The sequence below is a fragment of the Talpa occidentalis genome, unplaced genomic scaffold (assembly GCF_014898055.3).
Source record: "Talpa occidentalis isolate TD23 unplaced genomic scaffold, MPIMG_talOcc4v2.1 talOcc4.14, whole genome shotgun sequence".
NCBI classification, from domain to species: Eukaryota; Metazoa; Chordata; class Mammalia; order Eulipotyphla; family Talpidae; genus Talpa; species Talpa occidentalis.
This window is the reverse complement of record NW_023601433.1, coordinates 39540598-39559165: the sequence shown is the minus strand read 5'-3', so window position 1 is coordinate 39559165 and position 18568 is coordinate 39540598. Positions and strand designations below refer to the sequence as shown.

The following is an 18568-nucleotide window of genomic DNA, read 5'->3' as shown; positions in this document are numbered from 1 at the left end:
GTATTTATATAATGACAATAACAAATAAGCATTCCAGTCTTCAGAATTGTTGCAGAGAATGGCAATATAGATTCTTTGATGGTCAAAGCATTTTTCAAAGTACATTTTTACTTTATTACATCTAATAGTGCTAAACTCATTATATTTAAGATAAGAAAGAAGCAATTTTGCTTTACAAATTATCAAGTGTGATATTTCTAAAACTGGCAAATTACTGGCAAATTCTTCATATCAATTCACTGATCTCTTTTACTGAAGGATGCATTGGTTTGAAAATCAAAGACTTACGTCATCCAAAAAATCAATCAGTGAAGATGAGGAAGAAGAAAAGGAATCCTATTTAACGAATACAGCAATAAAAAAATAGAAAATATGGATGAAGCAATTTAATAAGAACAAATAATAAATCAAAAATTTGTAAAACAATTGAAAGGCAAATGACATTAATTCAAATAAATAAATGAGTAAAGCAGTCACTGTCATTGTTTCTCAAAAAACTTAGCAATTCATTAATTACTTCTTAAAGAGTGATTCTTTTTCCCTTTCCCAAAGGAATGAAATATAATTTATGTACTGGATCCAAAGTGTAATAAAATGAAGCTCATTCATGGCAAATCACTGATAATCAAATTAAATATAAACACTTCAGAAATGTTTACTAAAAGTAAACACACTTAGTAAGCAACAGAATCTGTAAGCAACAGAATCTTGAAAGCTCTTTGAAGGCGGGGCTTTGTCTATTTGGTCACTACTGTATTTCCAGCACCTGAAACAGTTATTTTCACAAATATTTACAGTAATCTTTGAGTAGTAACTTAAATTTTCTTAGACAAAAATATACTTTATATCATGATTTTTTTTTCCCAACTAAGAATTAAGTAGCAAAGACTGACAAAGAGCCATATAACCACTATTTCATTATTATGGAATATGCCTACTACAATAGTCCATGTATTACTTTAAACAAAAAGCATTCCTATCTATGCATACTTCTGAAAAACTGAATTGCTTTGGAACTAGAATCAGCATTGCCCTATTATTTGCTTGGGCATTTTCACTCATTTTTTTTTTTTTTTAATTGTGGGTCTCTGCTTTGGAGAAAAAAGAAATGCCAGAATTATTCAAATATTAAGATTTGTTCTGCACTTACTGTTTCTCAGGGGAAGAGATAAAATTCAAATTTTATAATGACTCTCATGTTTAGACTTTTACTAGATGTTTTCTTAAACATAAATGTGGTAACAGTTTCCAAGAGAATGCAGAACATGTTCCTTTCCTAGTATGGTTTTGTTTAATGTAAGAGTCTAAGTCCTCTTATGTGGGATGCAATAAAACAATTTTACTGAAATTTTAAATTACAATGAGAATTTTAAATTGACCACAGAGGACATCTGCAAAGTTTAATACTTACTTCAAATTGATCCAGAGCATCGGTAGGCGTATTCAAAAATGCCAAGAAAGAATGCTGTGAGTCTTGGTGCTCTATACCTAGAAGACAGCAGCAACTTTTTTTAAAACTATAATTAAACTAATTTTCATGGATTACCTTTTCTATTTGAATCTACTGAAGGTTATTCACCCAATATTGTATTTCAAAGTTGATCAATATTATTAACCCTACATATTTAACAAACTAAAATACATTAGTATTTCTTGAAATACCATTTAATAGTATTTAAAATATGTTCTTCACCAAATACTTGTTTCTTAACTTACATGAGTTCTTGCATTTCTTTGTCCACTTAGTACATCATTAAAAAAATATTAAATCTTTTGGTAGACTTGAGAATTTAAAAAACAGGACCATGATTATGTCTAATTTTTCTAAGCTAATTTATTACCAAACAAGGTATCTGTTTTGAAATAATAAAGCATATGGTAAGCACTAATAAAACTTATTATAAGAAAAAAAATGCAGTGATAAAACAAATTCATCTGCTTATGAAAAAACTTTTGTTAAGACATCAATCTTATTTTAGGTATTTTTTAAGGATAGAAAGAAGAACCCTAGTTTTTCTCAGGTTACTTTAAATGATTTCTTGCATATCTCTTGACTGTATTATTAATGTTAAATGTATAGTTTCCAAAACAATTCATAAAACATAGACATAATAACTACTAGGAAAGAAAAAGCAGAAACAACCAAGACACATTTTTTTATTTGCATATCCTTAGGAACTGACATCAATAAATCTGTGTGCTTTTCATAATACTCTCTAATAATATACCATAGTTGCCAGATAAGGCAGTATGTTTGGAATTTCATTCAGTCAATAAATACTTATTTAGAGCCTATTATATGTAAGATACTGTATCAAATAATGAGGATAGTATATAAAGCAGAAAAAAAATCCTTGCCCTCATTATGTAAATATTGTATTGTTACTTAAGTAATATATATGGTCCTTTTATGTGAATGTGATTATGCTCTTTCCTCCAAAATTTAAAAGGAGATGCAGAGACCCAACTAGATTCACATACTGTGTGTCATGGGGATGGGAATCACAGGGTAGTATTTGGGCATAACATAAATCCAATTTAACTAGTTCAGTGTTCAGCTAGAACAATGACTTTGTCAGAAAAATTAACTTCTAACAACTGCATAATAAGATACATCTTCATTAAGAAAATAACATTTTGAATTTATTAAATCTTCACAGTCTTAATGCCCACATTAAGGGGGAATAAAGTTTAAGTTCATGTAATAGAGAATTATCAAGCATTCTGAGTTACTTTTCATGTTGATGGGAAAACACTTAAGTAATGTTTTCAAGAAAATGGGAATACTGGGAAATCCCCAGGTCAGCAATTTAAAAGTCAAATATACCGAAATGCCAGAGTAATTCTTCATTATTGAATTGCCCTTCTAATCCCAGTTTAATCTTACATTGTTTCCTCAACTACCCAAAAAGTAATTTCCCTATGTCATTTAAGAATAGTGCAAAGTGTATTATAAAATAAATTTTGCCAATCACAAAAATATTATTTATGGAATAGTCCTTGGCACTGAAAAAAATAGTCAATTTAGGGCAAAGTGAGTTTTTCTGTTATTACGAAATTTTTAAACAATATAGACAGATATATACACATGTATATTCACACATATACACGTATACACACATATACATAAGTGTTAAAGTTACTTATGTGAACAATTCTTCTACCAAAGCAATAATAAAAGGGCCTTATAACATTTAGTCCTCATTGACACAAAACACATTCTCATACCCTTTTCAGATCTAAGCTCTTCAGTGTCCTTTAGCAGTTGTTCGATTTCTGATAGTAGTTCCAAGTTCTTCTTCTCTGAATCTTTTAGTTTACTTTAAAAAAAGGGGGGTGTGGGGAAGGAAAAATATCATTATTTTTATTTCTAGTTTGTGAACCATCATGTATATAGTTGGATTCACTTGGTTTAAATGTCAGTCATGTTAAATTAGGGAACTGCAACCTATTGCAGGAAGGACAAATTCAGGTTACCATGGACTCTCATGGTCAGTAGTTTTACTTGAACACAGCCAGGATCATTTATTTACATATTGTTTATGGCTGTTTTTGCACTACAATAGCAGACAAAGACTATGTGGCCCATAATGCCTAAAATATTTAATATCTGACCTTTCATTAAAAAATTATGTACCCTAAGCTAAATAATTAAATTTTAAAATGTCATAAAATCAAAGGTTAATTTTATAATTCTGTTAGATTTTTTTCTTAGGAAATTATGAAAGTAGAGCATATTATGAATAGGTATAAAATTTTCAGTTTGACTCACATCTCTGATTTATGAATAATTGTGTAAATTCATATGCCCTAAACATAAGAAAAGAGATCATGTTTATTTCAAATTACAAGCCAGAGGGAATGACATTCAGCAACTCTTTATGCTGGGATCAATTCATATTCTCCAGAAAAATATTTTTCCCCTTTTCAATGCCACACAAGCATAAGTAAAGCACACTTTACTGGATTATTCACAACGAAAAGTTTGTAACTTAACTGGGGTACCACAAACATTACTGACTGTAATTGAAGAACTAATGTGTCAAAACTGAATTTATGGGTCTATATTCTCCTTATGACTAAATATCTTTGGAATCTTGTACTTCAAGAAAAGTACCAAATGAATTTTTCTACTGATAATTTTATTAGTAATGTGAACTATTCTTTTGTTTCTGTATATATTCCTGTGCCAACATACTCTCAGACCCTGTTCATATCCATTCTAATTATGATTTTCATTTATCATTTATTTACTCAGAGTATATAATATGCTCTACTGTTATAATAAAAATTGAAAGATGTATTCACTAGCTAATAATTCAAGAGAATAGGGGACATATATTTTTAAGATATAAAAGAAAATGAAAAACAATATAATTAAAATATATCATTATAAAAATTTACCATTGATAGAACCTTTATTTATAAGAGATCTATGGTAGAGGCCAGAATTTTCAGATGACTGTATTTTTCCAACTACATGTTGCACTTATATACAAATATGATATTCGTGAACATGACAGAATTCTGGATTTAATGGAGTAAAAGTTGAGAGCCAACTTAATTTTTAAAAAGGGAGAAAAATAAGCAATGGAATATGAATTGGTACTATTAGCATCAATTCATGGACAAATCAGAGGAAAATAAGGCTATGTTTAAATCACATCTCTGCATTCAAGGCTTGAAAGCATCTGTTTTCACATCTTCATAATCCTTTCTGGTCATCACTGAAAAAACAAGTGATTAGGTAGGAAACTAAACATGTAGCTTCCCTCTGAATACTGCCGGATCAACTTAGAAATTATCCTAGTGGGAATGTATTATTCAGTCGTACCATTCTGTTATGATGTTAGAGGCTTTAACTTTATTAAGCTCTTCTTGGATGGCCTGTTTGGCTCTTATTTCTGCATCCAAAGCTGACTGCAACTCCAGCCTTGCTGACATATCCAGCTTTGCAAAACGACGCATTTTCCAGGGCATATCCTACGAAGTGACAAGATTTGTGTTTTTAGCTTTATCTTTTTTATTTTTAACATTAAAATCAGTAATCCAAGTGGGTCTGGAGACTATTAAACTGCATCATCTTTCTCTAATAGCAGAATAGAAACATTGCTTATAGAAACATTATTTTTCATTAAATTCTGAAATAATTGTAGACACACACATAAATGAGTTTTGTTAATAGTTATTATCAATAATGGCAGCCATACACATTATAGTTAAGCACATAAGTGGTGATTTGCTACACTGGAAAAGACTTGGACTATATTATTTCTCATGAAAAACCACAGTGAGCTAAAGCCAAGACAAACAGACTGAAGCACTCAGATTTATTAGTTTTTTTGAGACTACACATGTGATTAAGACTCCATGCAAAATAGCAGAGCTTACGGTTGCTCGTGTACCCAAGCTGGAATTTCTTAGTGCTTCCAATTCTTCAGTCATTTTAGAAGCTAAGGCCTGAAGATACCCTCGTGCATCCTTTTCATCACTGACCCTAGAATATATAAAGGCAGAGATAAAGTACAAAAGTAAAAGAAACAGGAAAACTTCAGTGACATATGTATTATTTCAAAGCATCAAAAAGGAGTAGAAATTGTTCTTATTTCAAATTGTCAGCTGTATGCAGCAATTAAAAAAACTATCTTTTTTTTTTTTAAAGGTTACCACAGTACTACTAGAAGTAAACAAATAGGGAGAGGCTTACTGAACAGTTCAGACACCTACAAATTAGAGCTGGCCATGTTTAGCAAAGTCTGAGTTAGTCATGTCTGATGAGTTAGTACAACTGTGTCCTTTAACCACACAATGAATACTCTTTCATCCAACATGAAGCACCCAAATACTCTTGGATATTAAGATTTTTCATTAATTGGATTCTGCCATTTTATCTTATGAAAACACAACACATCCTTCTTAAAACTGAAGCATACTATATTTAGAAACTTTAACGTAGAATATTCTGAAAAAATCAGGGCTATACTGCAAAAAATGGTCCAACAAAAGAGTAAAGTCTACTGAAACTCAGATTCTATTTACTGTCTTAAGGCTATTTTTGCTGATGCAATTATGATTTTAGACAGAAATATTTTCAAATTATATTCAATGAGACAAACACCACATTTTAGAATTTTCCAAGAGGAAGTCTGCATTTGTTACATCTCCAAAAAGGGGAAGAACACAGTGGGATCATGCTATTCTCAAGAATGAAAACCACTGGTATATAGAAAGCGATGAGGGAAAAAAACAAAAACACAAGTTAATATTTACAATGCTCAGAAGTATATTCTAACACTTAGGGGAAGACAATTTGCCTTTGTTGTGCTGTTTTGTTTTGTTTTTTCCCCCACAGAAAAAATTCAGGCCATTGAAGCAATCAGGAAAGTAAATCAATATTGATCTATGGTGGACACAGAAGATAAATTTAAATCTTGAGCTTTGCTTCAGTATCTTTTAGAACAACTCCTGAGGAGTCAAATTCATATTTAACTAACTAGCTAGCTTTAAGAGAATCTTTAAAAGGGAGAAGAACTTTCTTCCCTCAGATGGGGAGGTGTTGAGGGGAGCATAAGCAAAATAACCTAAAAGAAGGAACCAGATAGTTGTAAAAAGTTGTGTACCCTAGTGACATTTACATTTGTATGCTACACATATAAGCATTTTTTCATTGCCTGTTGAAGAAAATATTAAGAAAGCTGTATAGAAGGAGTCTGTTTCCTTCTAAAATTCTTTAACTTTGGACAAGTGACCACAATCTTTCTACCTAATCACCCAATCTAAGTATAAAGAACATATGAGGAAGGAGGGAGATTACCTTCTGTAGAGTATAAAGAAAGACACATAGAGGATATAAATGAAGAAAATATTATCTAAATGGCCAGGTTAACATGTACAGGCTTTTCCCAATACAAAAAAAGTTCCCTGCCCTAGCTGCCTCAAGCCCTGACATCCTTTATCTCCTTCCCTTTCATTGGCATACTACTTATATCTAACTGCTACAGTATTTACCCCTGCACTCACTCACTTTTTTTTTTAAAAGATTTTTTTATTTACTCATATAAGAGCTGGGGTGTAGGCCAGAAATGGGGTGGTGAGAGGATGCACCAGAGACAGAGTGGGGAGCAGAACAGGCAGATTGACTGAAATACACTGCTGAGGGGAGCAGCAGGTGAAGCAGGAGAGGTCTGCTGAGCCATGTGGGTCACCTCCCTGGCTGGGGATTGAACTTGGGCTTGCAGTGGCTGTGTATGGCTTCATAGTGCTGAGACTTAACCCCTTGCACACCAGGGAGGTCCCCTTCACTCACTCTTACATATGCTCTTAAGTCTAATTTCTACTTGAACTATTTTGCTGAAGCTGAAACTATAGTCTATTAAAATAGTAGGAAGACAGATAGTTAAGATGTAGACCTTAAAAACTTCGGGAGTTGTACACATACTAAAAACTTCATTTTTTCTTGGTGGGGGACTTTTTTTTTTAATGTGGTAACATTGGTTTACAACACTTTATATGATTTAGAAGAGGTTCACAATTCTTTAAATGTATGTTAACAAGCCACACCTATCACCAAAGTATCAATAACCTCCCATCACAGGCCAGTGGACCCTAAACTTTGCACTTACCATCACCCCCTCTCTGGTAATCTTTGTTGTTCAGTATCCAAGGGTTTCAGCTTGTTTTTGTCTGTTTTTTTTTTGCTTTGTTTCTTTGTATTGCATTGCTTCTTTGTATTCCATGTATGAATGAAATTATCTTCTTCTGACTTATTTTACTCAACATAATACCATTTCATTCCATTCATGTTCTTGTAGGTGACAAGCTTTCATCTTTTTTTTTAAATAGCTGAGTAGTATTTCACTGTGTTCATATACAACATCTTCTTTATGAAATCACCCATCGATGCACCCTTAGTCATTTTCATAGCTTGGTTATTGTAAATAATGCTACAATGAATATAAAAGTACATACATCTTCACAAGTTAGTGTTTTTATTTCTTCAGCTAGATACCTAGGAATGGAGTTGCTGGATTGTGTGGTAGATTTATATTTAATTATATTTAATATTTTGACCCTCTATACTGTTTTCCATGTATGATGAAACAGCCTACATTCCTATCAACAGTGAATGAGGGTTCCTTTTTCTCTATATCCTCCTTGATACTTGTTTCTAGATGTTTTGACATGGGCCATTCTCACAGGGTTGAGGTGGTATCTTTTGTGGTTTGATTTGCATTTGTAAGTGATGTTGAATGATTTTTTTTTTTTTATGTACGCAGGTTATCTGAATAATTTCTTTAGAAAATGTCTAATTGGGTCTTTTGCCCACTTTTTGATTCAGCTGTTGATTTTTTTGTTTGTTGGATTATATAATTACTTTGTATTTTTTGGAACTCGGCCTTGTCAGATATACAACAGAAAGTTCTCCCATTCTGTAGGTTGCCTTTTTGTTTGTGATGGCTTCTTTTGAGATACAATACCTTTTTAGTTTGATTACAATACCTTTTTATTTTTGCTTTTGTTTCCTTGTCACTGGATTTGTAATCCCAAATATGTTCTTGTGGTAGATATATCCTATAGTGTGTCCCTTATGGTTCCTTTCAAGTACTTAATGATTTCAAGTTCTTTTATCCATACCTATAATCTATTTTGAATTCATTTTTGTGTATGGAATTAAAGAGGCTCTTTTTTCTCCATTGTATGATCATGGTTCCTTTGTCAAAGATTAACAATCCATATCTGTGATCTCTGGGCTTTATATTCTATTCCATTGGTCTGAGCTGTTATTTTTGTTCTAATACGATACTGTTTTGATCACTGCTGCTAAGTAGGCTAGTTTTATGTCAGGAAAAGTAATACCTCTCTATTTTTCTTCTTTTCTCTCAGGATTGTTTTAGCTATTTTCCTTCAGAGTCTTATAGTTTCAATATATAGGTCCTTAACCTCCTTCATTAAGTTTACTCAAAGTATTTCATTCTTGTAGTGTTTTTGTAAATGGTAAGTTTTCATTATTTCTCTTTCTTCTGATACAAAATTTACATATAGAAATGCAACTGATTTTTGTGTATTGACTTTGTTTCCTGCCACTTTACTGCATTTACTATTTCTAGTAGTTCTCGGGTAGTCTTTTAGGTTTATTATGTATATTATGTCATTTGCAAATAGTGACAGTTGTACCTGTTTTCCAGCATGGATTCTTTTTTATTTCTTCTCCTTGCCAAACTCTGGTTGAGACTTGCAATACTGTGGTCACATTGGACATCCTTGTCTTTTTTCATGATCTTAGTGGAAATGCTTTCAGCTTTTTACCACTGAGTGTGACACTGGCTGTGGGTTTGTCACACATGGTTTTTATGTTTAGGTAAGTTCCCATTATATTGAAAGTTTTTATCACAAATGGATGTTGAATCTTGTAAAAAAAAATTTTGCCATCTATTGAAATGACCATGTGATTTTTTATTATCCTTTTTGTTAATCTAGTGAAGGAAACTGATTGATTTGTGTATGTTGTCTAGCCTTGCGCCTTGGGATGAAGGCTGCTTGATAATGGTGCATGATTCTCTTAATATATTGCTGTATTTGGTTTACTAGGTGTTTGCTGAGGATTTTTGTGTCTTGATTCATCAGGAATATCAGTCTATATTTTTCTTTTTTTGGAATGGTCTGTTTGGTTTTGGGATCAGGGTAATACTGGCCTCACAGAATGTGTTGTGGAGTTTTCCACCCTGTTCACTTATTTTGAAGAGTTTTGGTAGGATAGGAACTAGTTTTCTTTGAAGGTTTGATAGAATTCACTAAAGAGGCCATCTGGCTCTGGGCTTTTGTTCTTAGGGAGACTTTTTATTTACTCTTTCAATTTCTGTGCTTGTGATTGGATTGTTTAACTGTCTATTTCATTCTGGTTTGGAAGAAAAAAAATTGTCCATTTCTTCGAGGTTTTCCAATTTGTTTGCAAAGGGATGTTCATAGCAGATTCTTAAGATTCTTATTCTTATCTTAGGATTCTTTGTATTTCTGTGGCATCTGTTGTAATTTTGCCTCTTTCATTTCTGATTTATTTGGGGTTTCTCTCTTCTTAGCTAAGGGTTTGTCAATTTTATTTTTTCAGAGAATCAGCTCTTGATTTCACTGATCTTTTAAGCTGTCCTTTTGTTTTCTATTTAATTTTTTTATCTCCTTTATTACTTCTTTCCTTCTACTGAGTTATGGATACATTTCTTGTGCTTTTTCCACATCCCACAGAAGTAGAGTTAGATTGTTTGAGTTTCCTTTAAAATAAAAAAGTAGGCCTGTATTGATATGAACTTCATTCATAATCCTGCTCTTAGAGCATTCCCCACAGGATCTGGTAGCTTGTCTCTCCATTTTCATTAGTCTTTAGATTTTTTTTTTGTTTGTTTCTTCTTTGATTTCTTCATTGACTCAGGGTTGTTGAATGCATTTGGCTTAGTCACTACATGCTTTGGCTTATTTGAGATTCTTTCTGTATGTTAATTTCTAGCTTTATATCAATGTGATTTGAGAAGATGCTTAATATAATTTCTATTTTCATAATTTTCTGAGACATGCTTTCTGTCTCAGTATATGGTCTATTCTTGAGAATGTTCCATGTGCACTTGAAAAGAAAGTATATTCATTTATTTTAGGAAGGTAAGCTCTGCAAAAGTCCATTAAACCCACATGGTCCACAAGGCTCATGCTCCAGGACACAGTTAGGTCTGGACAGCAGGATGTGCCCAAGTGGTTTGTATGTCCCAGTGTCAGGCTACAACCATAGCAATGGCCTGCCCAGCCATAATGGACCTGAGTGGCAAGGGCTACACACCCACTTGATAGTTTTTAAGGTAGTAGTAAATTGTCTCTTTCACAGTCTTCGTTTCTGCTATTGGGCCCATGAAGGTGCCCAGCCTGGCCACACATAATGACCCCTTGATCTCTTACTATTGGAATGGGGTAGTAGGAGAGCTTTCCTTGGCTGCACTGGTCCTGGAGTTCCAAACATCCCAGGTGGGACCTGCACATGTGAGTGATGGTACACCCTTTCTGAAAAGTTCCTCCAGGGAAATTCATAGTGACCTGGAGTGCCCCATCCTCATGCCATGGACAGTCAACCTAGAGCCTGTTCTGCTGGCTGGAGTAACTACTTTCTCTGTCATGCTCCCCTTTGCCTCCTCCCTGCTTTCCCCACAGCCTGCCACTAACCTTAGTTCATTTCCTCTGTGAGGCAGTTCTGGGATTTTGTTGGGAAACTTCTGAATCTTTCTTTGGACTAATATTTTTTATATTGTTTTTAGGGAAAAGGTGATCCCAACCTCTATTCTATCACAATGTGGAAGAGAATAACATTTTCTTTTCTTATAAAGAAATATCATTTTTAAATTACGCTGTATAAAGCTGATACAGGATATTTTTTGGTGTTTGGGAACAGAAAATACAGAACATAAATCAGTGATAAGTAAAAAGTCGGTAACATAATGCTTTTCAGGGTATTATTTTTCACAGCAAAAAATAAAGACAAAGAACAAGTTAGTAGCTTCCTGGAATTCATATCAACCTGGTCATATATGCAAAAATCACCCATAAAAACACATTTAAAAGAGTACTCACCATTGAATTATTTCTGTGATTTGGGCTTCCCAATGTGCAACTGATTCTTTCTTATCTGCTAGATCTTTTACCTCTTCTTCTAACTGCTGGTTGTGAATACTTAAGTTCTCATACAATGTGGTAAGCTGAAAGGTAGTTTTAAATGCATGTAACTTTTAGGAACAGGAATTCAAGGTACTTAAATGCTTCTTGTTAAGCCTGATAACTCACCATTTTCTACTCAAAATACTTGTCTTCCTGATTTCTTATTATGCACCAGTTTGATTACGGAATTTGGAACATAAGTACTCTTTGAATTCTTTTGCCTTTGCTTTTTCTCTTACTTCCTATATTGAAATTAGTTACATTTGTGAAAATTCTCCATTTGTGAAAATTCTCCATTTGCCTGAAGAACTCCACAACTATGCCAGTAACATCTCTGAATTTTTTTTTCTGAAAATGTCTTTATCATCCATTAAAAAAATCCAAAACCTGGGCCTCCCCTGGTGGCACAGAGGTTGAGCGCTGGGCTGTGAAGCTGCCCACAGCCTCTGCAGCGCCAGTTCAATTCCTGGCCACCGGCAAGGGTCCCACATGGCACGCAGACCTCTCCTGCCGTGCCCATTGCTCCCCTCAGCAGTGTATTTCATCAATCTGCCTGTTCTGTTTCCCGTTCTGGCTCTGGTGAATTCTCTCACCCTCCCGTGCTTCTGATTGTACCCAGTGCTTGTATAAATGTATAAATAAATAAATAAATATTTAAAAAAAAATCCAAAACCTAATAAAGAATTCTAAGCATGAACAAAAAGTCAGTAGAATACAAGTCTATCACACAAATTCAACATTGTTTTGTTTATAATTCTTGTCTTCTCACCATTTTTCCTGTATTATTCTGAAGCAAATAACAAATCATATAATTTTACATTTCTCATTTCTGTGTATCCCTAGGGAAAAAAGGCTCTTTCTTTTAAAATATAACCAATGTCATTATCATACTTGAAGTAGATAAGTTTCTTGCTATTATCAGATAGGTAATAATTATTCATATTTCTAGTTCTTAAAATATCAAAAAACTAAAGTTTATTGAATTGAGTAAAGATACCAGCAAGTTAACGTGGCTGAGTGATTGTTATATCTTTTAAGTCTCTTTTGTAGAGGCTCCTGTATTAGTTTCTTTGGCCTGCTATGACAAAATACCATGAACCTGAGTGAATTAAGCAAGAAATATTTTTTCTCATATATTTCCAGGTTCTGGGAAGTCTACAACCAAACTATGGTATCTGATGAAGGTCTGCTTTTGGTTCATAGTTGGCTGTCTTTTTTGTATGTCCTCAAGATGATGAAAGGAGTGAATGAGCTCTTTGAGGTTTCTATTATAAGGGCATAAATCATATTCATGAAGATTTTGCCCTAATGACTAATGATTTCACCCTAATGACCTATGAATATTGGAGGAACACAAGTATCTATTCCATAGCTGGTCCCCTCTAACATGTTTATTTTTCTTGTAGTTTATTTGTTGTAGAAAGTAGATTTTTGTCCCACAGATTTTTCTACAGTATAAATTTTCACCATTTTTGAAAGATTTTTTTGTTGTATATAACATTCTAGGTCATTTTACTTCATTTTATTTCAATATTTTACTTTAACACTTTGAAAACATCACTCCTTTATATTCTTGATTCAGTTTTTTCTGTTGGGAAGTCAGCAGTGTAACTTTTGCTCCTTTGAATATAATGGGTCTTTCTTTTCTGGCTGCTTTTATGATTTTCTTTGCTGTTTTTCAGCAGTTTTTCTAGGATGTGCTTAAGTGGAGTTTAATTGCTGTTTATCACTGTTAGGGTTATTGAATTTACGGCTAAAAGTTTCTCATAGGTTTTGGAAAATTATGAGTCACTTACTCTTCAAATATTGCTTCTGTCACAGTTTCTCTTCTCATGCTGGGAAGCAAATATTTGTGTATCAGACATTTTTATCATGTGCCCTGTCTCATACCCTCTTTTATATACATTTCCATTTTTTAAATGTCTATCCAAATTTAGTCTATAGAAAAAAATTTATGCTTACTTATTCCTTTCTTTGGCTCTTCCTAATCCACTATTAAGACTTTCTATTGAGTACTCAAGTTATTTTATTTTCTGCTTCTAGGAATTCTATTAGACCCTTATCAAGTGTTTACTTATATTCTCCATCATATCTTCTATTTTCTTGAACACATCATACACTTATTTTAAAGTTTTTAAACTTTAGAAGAACTATTTACTGAAGATTTGTGGGGGGTGAGGAGTCATGTAATTGTTTATTTTAGATTTCAACTGACTGGGTCAGAGGGTACCACACAACTGGGCAAATTTATTCTGGGGTGTTTTTTTCTGGGTGAGAGCAGCATTTGAATCCACCAACTAAACAGATTACCCTCCCAAATCCCAAATGGATTACCCCATCCAACCAGCAGAAAGCCAAAACAAAAAGGCAGAATCTAGCAAGTAAGTCACCAAAGGGCAAAGTTTCATTCCTTCCTTTTTGAAAAAGGAACAAATTATTTCATGCATATTACTTCACTTAAACCTACCTCAAACCTCTTTGTCTTCTGAGAAGAAAATGAGGTTCAGAAAAGCTACCGCTGCCAACTCTCACAGTAATTGTCTGCTTGCAATAAGAAATTTAAGTTTTGTACCTCAGGGAGTGTTTAAATCCTTGAAAACTGATTTTACCAGTTATTTCTTTGTACAGCATTACTGATGTATAATATACATACTATAACACTCACATAATGATAAGTATATGGTTTGCTGATTTCTAGTAAATGAAACATTTGTGCAACAATCATCTCAATACCACTTGAAACACTTTTGACTCCTGAGAAATTTCACTCATGTTGGTTTGCAGTTAAACCTGGCTTCTACCCAAGGTTGATCTACTTTCTCTGTCTATAGTTTTGCATTTTCTAGAAATTTTATATTAATGGAATCATACAGGTATGTTTTGTGTGAGGCTTTTTTCACTTATATTATTGAGGGTCAAACATGGTGCTACATATATCAGAAATTTACTTTTTTTTTAAACAGCTGAGTAATATTCTATGATATAGCTACTAGAATGCTTATCCATTTACTAGTTGGACATTTGTATTGCTTCCAGTTGTTTTCTACTATGAATAATGATGTTGTGAATATTCACAATCAAGTCTTTTAAAAATTCTTTTAAGATTTATTTATTTATGCATACAAGAACTGGGTACAGGCCAGAGGTGTGGGGGGTTGAGAGGATTCACCAGAGACAGAGTGGGGAACTAGAACAGGCAGACTGACTGAAATACACTGGGGAGGGGAGCAACGGGTAAGTCAGGAAAGGTCTACTGTGCCATGTGGGTCACCTCCCTGGCAGGGGATTGAACTCGTGCTGCCGTGGCTGCAGACAGCTTCATAAGTTGCATCTTAACCCGTTGTGCCACCAGGGAGGCCCCACAATCAAGTCTTTTAAAAGGACTATACTTTCAATTCTTTTAGAGAAGCATTTAGGAGAATTTGGGGTTATATGGTAAGTATATCCATAACTTGAGAAATTTTGGAATTATTCTCTTAAGTGGTTATACCAGCTTACACTTTTATAAGCAATGTATGAATTCCAGATCCTCCACCTTCTTGCCAACCATCGGTGTGGTCACTATAATTGATTGTAGTCACTTCAGAGGTACAGAGCACCATATTACTGTTGTTTTAACTTGTATTTCCCTAATGACTAATGATATTAAGTCTTTGCATATGCTTATTTGTTCATGTTTTCTTTCATAAAATGTCTATTCAAATATTTTCCCCATTTTTTCATTGGGTTATTGTAAAATTTCTTAAGTTTTAAGAGTTCTTTATATTTTTGAAAAAATTTATTTATATAACATTTGCTTGTAATACTATATAGAGTCCAGGAATACATTTTAGCACCTCAGCAAGATTTCTTTATATATTCTGAATATAAGTCTTTTATCAGATAAATAAATTATAAACATTTCCTCTGTATCGGTATCTTTTCATTTTCTTTATGTTCAATTTTTCCATTTTTTTTTCTATTAAGAAATTATTTTTCTCTTATGCCTCTTTTCTCTTAAGGATTCTGCTTGTAATGTCATATCTATGAAATCTTTGATTAATCCCAAATTACTAAGATTTCCTGCTCTTGGTAGGACCCTGCCTTAACTTAATTAGCCATGACAGAGGAAAATACAAATATGAGAGAAAAGAATGAAAAATGTAATAGGTAAAGAGTAAAATAAAGACTGGAAACTCAAAAAGTAAATGGGACAAAGAATAGGAGGAAATCCTCTTTTCAGGAAACTCCTATACAGATTTATATAACAAAAAATTACCTAGAGCATAAAAGCAAGCTTTACTTACTAGGTGGAACAGTAAACCAAAAATATATACCAAATATAAAATTATACCCACAGTTTCTTTCCACAATTGAGCATCCAGTATGTGCTAAACTAATGTAAATGAGATTGACTCACTCACCTTATCAAGTTCACTTGTCAGTTTTTTATTTTCTTCAGTTAACAACACTTTCTCTCGTTCATACTGTTGCTTGAATTCATTTTCAAATTCTTCCCTTTCACTTTGACTAACCCAATTCAATGCATAAAAGGAAGAAAAAGAAATTGAACAAAAGGTAAAATAATGGTATCTTAGATTGGCTACTGTACCATATGCTTTATTCTGAAAATTCACTTATATTTTGATTGTTCCCAATCTCAATCCTTTATCTTAAAAGTCACAACCATTTTCTTTGAATTAGTAAATTGCTCTATCTGCTTAATAACATCTACTTTGTTTTTCAGCTGAAAACCTGAGGAAAACAGCTATGATTTGCAGTCCTCTTGGCTGTGCTCATCTTACTGGTTATGTACATACTAGAAAGTATGGGGAAATTAGTTAGGGAAAGAGGAAACTACATGAATCACATTTTAACCCTCAACTAACTCATCCATCACACTACTTGATTTCAACTGTTATCTATTATGCTAACAATCTCTGAATCCACATTTGAGAGGTAATGGGGGCCAGACCAAGTGCTTTAATCGGTGGATTTGCTATCTCCACAAAGATGTCACCCAAGAGCTTCAAATTCAACATGCCCAAGTTGAGAGAGTGCAACAGTTATCTACACTCTCCTTTCTTTTCTCTTACTGTGTGTAAAAAATGTAGCTCAGGTTAATAGTTTGTTGTGAGCCTAATGAAGTACAGCACTACATGTACTATCATATCCTAATATTCTATTAGGAAATTTCTACCAGACTATAAGCATGGTATTATTTCTCCTATTATAAAGAAAACTAAGATAATTCTTTTGAGCTAAATCTCTCCATTCATTACTACCTCATTGCACTGCTTGCTCTTACAATTAAAGACAAAGTAACGATAGTGTCATCTATACCCTGTCTCCAGTTCTTTAACTGTTTGGATCCCACTGTAGGGTTTTTGCCTTTAATATTTCACTAAAATTGGGCCTCCCCTGGTGGCACAGCGCTTGAGCGCTGGGCTGCGAAGCTGCCCACAGCCTCTGCAGTACCGGTTTGATCCCCAGCTGCTGGCGAGGGTCCCACATAGCACACAGACCTCTCCTGCCATGCCTGCTGCTCCCCTCAGCAGTGTATTTCGTCAGTCTGCCTGTTCTGTTCCCCGCTCTGGCTCTGGTGAATTCTCTCACCCTCCCACGCTTCTGCCTGTACCTAGTGCTTGTATAAATAAATAAAATCTTAAAAAAAATATATTTCACTAAAATTGTTTTACCTAAGACACCAATGACCTTCACATTGCTAAACTCAACTGACACTAGTGCTCATCTTATGTCATTCGAACCTCATCTCATTCAACATGTAGACAGATTTGATATACTTTCATCACATGGCTTCCTGGACTCCAAATTTACCTGGTCTTCTTCCTGCCCTCTCTATCTACTTTGTTGTTTCTTCCTCATCTCCCAATTTCTACAGATTGGGGTATACAAGGTCTCTACCCCAAGACCTCTTTTCTATTTATGCTCATTTGCTAAGTGATTTCATGTAGTCTCACTGCTTTAAATATCATATGAGTGATAAATACTCCAGGGTTTTACCTCTAGCTCTGAAATCCACAGTGGTTTGAATGATAATCTACTTGACATTTCCACATGGGTGTCTAATAGACAATGCACACGTAACTTCTTTAGAATGAACTGCTGGTAACATTCTCATCCCAAACTTTCTTCTCTTATAGTCTTCTCTCTAAGCAGTAGCTATTTACTCCTAATTGCCAAGGTCAAAAACCTCAGTATCATCCTTGATTCTTTCTCTTCCAGTCTCATCCCATACCTAGTCCATGAGCAAATACCATCATTTTTATCTATAAAGAACACCAGAATTCAAACAGTCCATCCATTCTGCTACTATCCAGGGCCCAAGTCACTATCATCTTTTCCTGAATTACTGCTATAGCCTTTTCAATAGTTCCATTGTTTTTTCTCTTATCCAAATCAGACTATTCTTAACCCAGCAGAGTAATTCTGCTAAAACATAAGTCAATTTTGCAAATTTTCCACTCAAAATCCTGCAATAATTTCTGCTATGTTTTCACTCAGAGTAAATATTTTAAGTCAACTGAACTTGATATACAAATCTTGCATGATCTGGCCCCTATTACCTCTCTTACTAGTCATCCCCCTTAATTCTGCTTCAGTCACACTGGACTCATTATTACTATTTTTTCATAGACTATATATTTCAAGAAAAGTTTTAGGTTTATAGTAATATTGAAAAGAAAGTAAGAAGATTTACCATATATACCTTTTGCCATACATCCCTCACTATCAATGAACTCCCATAGAGTACTGCATTTGTTGCAACGGATGAATCTACATTGATACATCATTATCACTCACACTCCATACCTTACCTTATAGTTCATTCTTGGTGCTGTACATTCTATGGGTTTGGATAAATGTATAATGACATGCA

The 18568-nt window shown here is 33.7% G+C and overlaps 1 protein-coding gene across 7 annotated transcripts in view; it reads right to left on the bottom strand.

The window, feature by feature from the left end:
• CDC42BPA (CDC42 binding protein kinase alpha) overlaps positions 1-18568 on the bottom strand; it is a 277737-nt gene that overhangs the window by 61788 nt on the left and 197381 nt on the right. For 5 of the 7 annotated variants that reach the window (XM_054694968.1, XM_037510332.2, XM_054694970.1 and 2 more), the window contains 6 exons: positions 16092-16197; positions 11605-11729; positions 5392-5497; positions 4835-4983; positions 3229-3320; positions 1412-1488 (listed from right to left, as the gene is read on the bottom strand). In XM_054694968.1, coding sequence (XP_054550943.1) covers positions 1412-1488; positions 3229-3320; positions 4835-4983; positions 5392-5497; positions 11605-11729; positions 16092-16197 — 655 coding nt within the window. Of the gene's footprint in view, positions 1-288; positions 337-1411; positions 1489-3228; positions 3321-4834; positions 4984-5391; positions 5498-11604; positions 11730-16091; positions 16198-18568 lie in introns of all 7 variants that reach the window. The other 2 variants (XM_037510331.2, XM_054694969.1) reach the window with 1 other exon arrangement.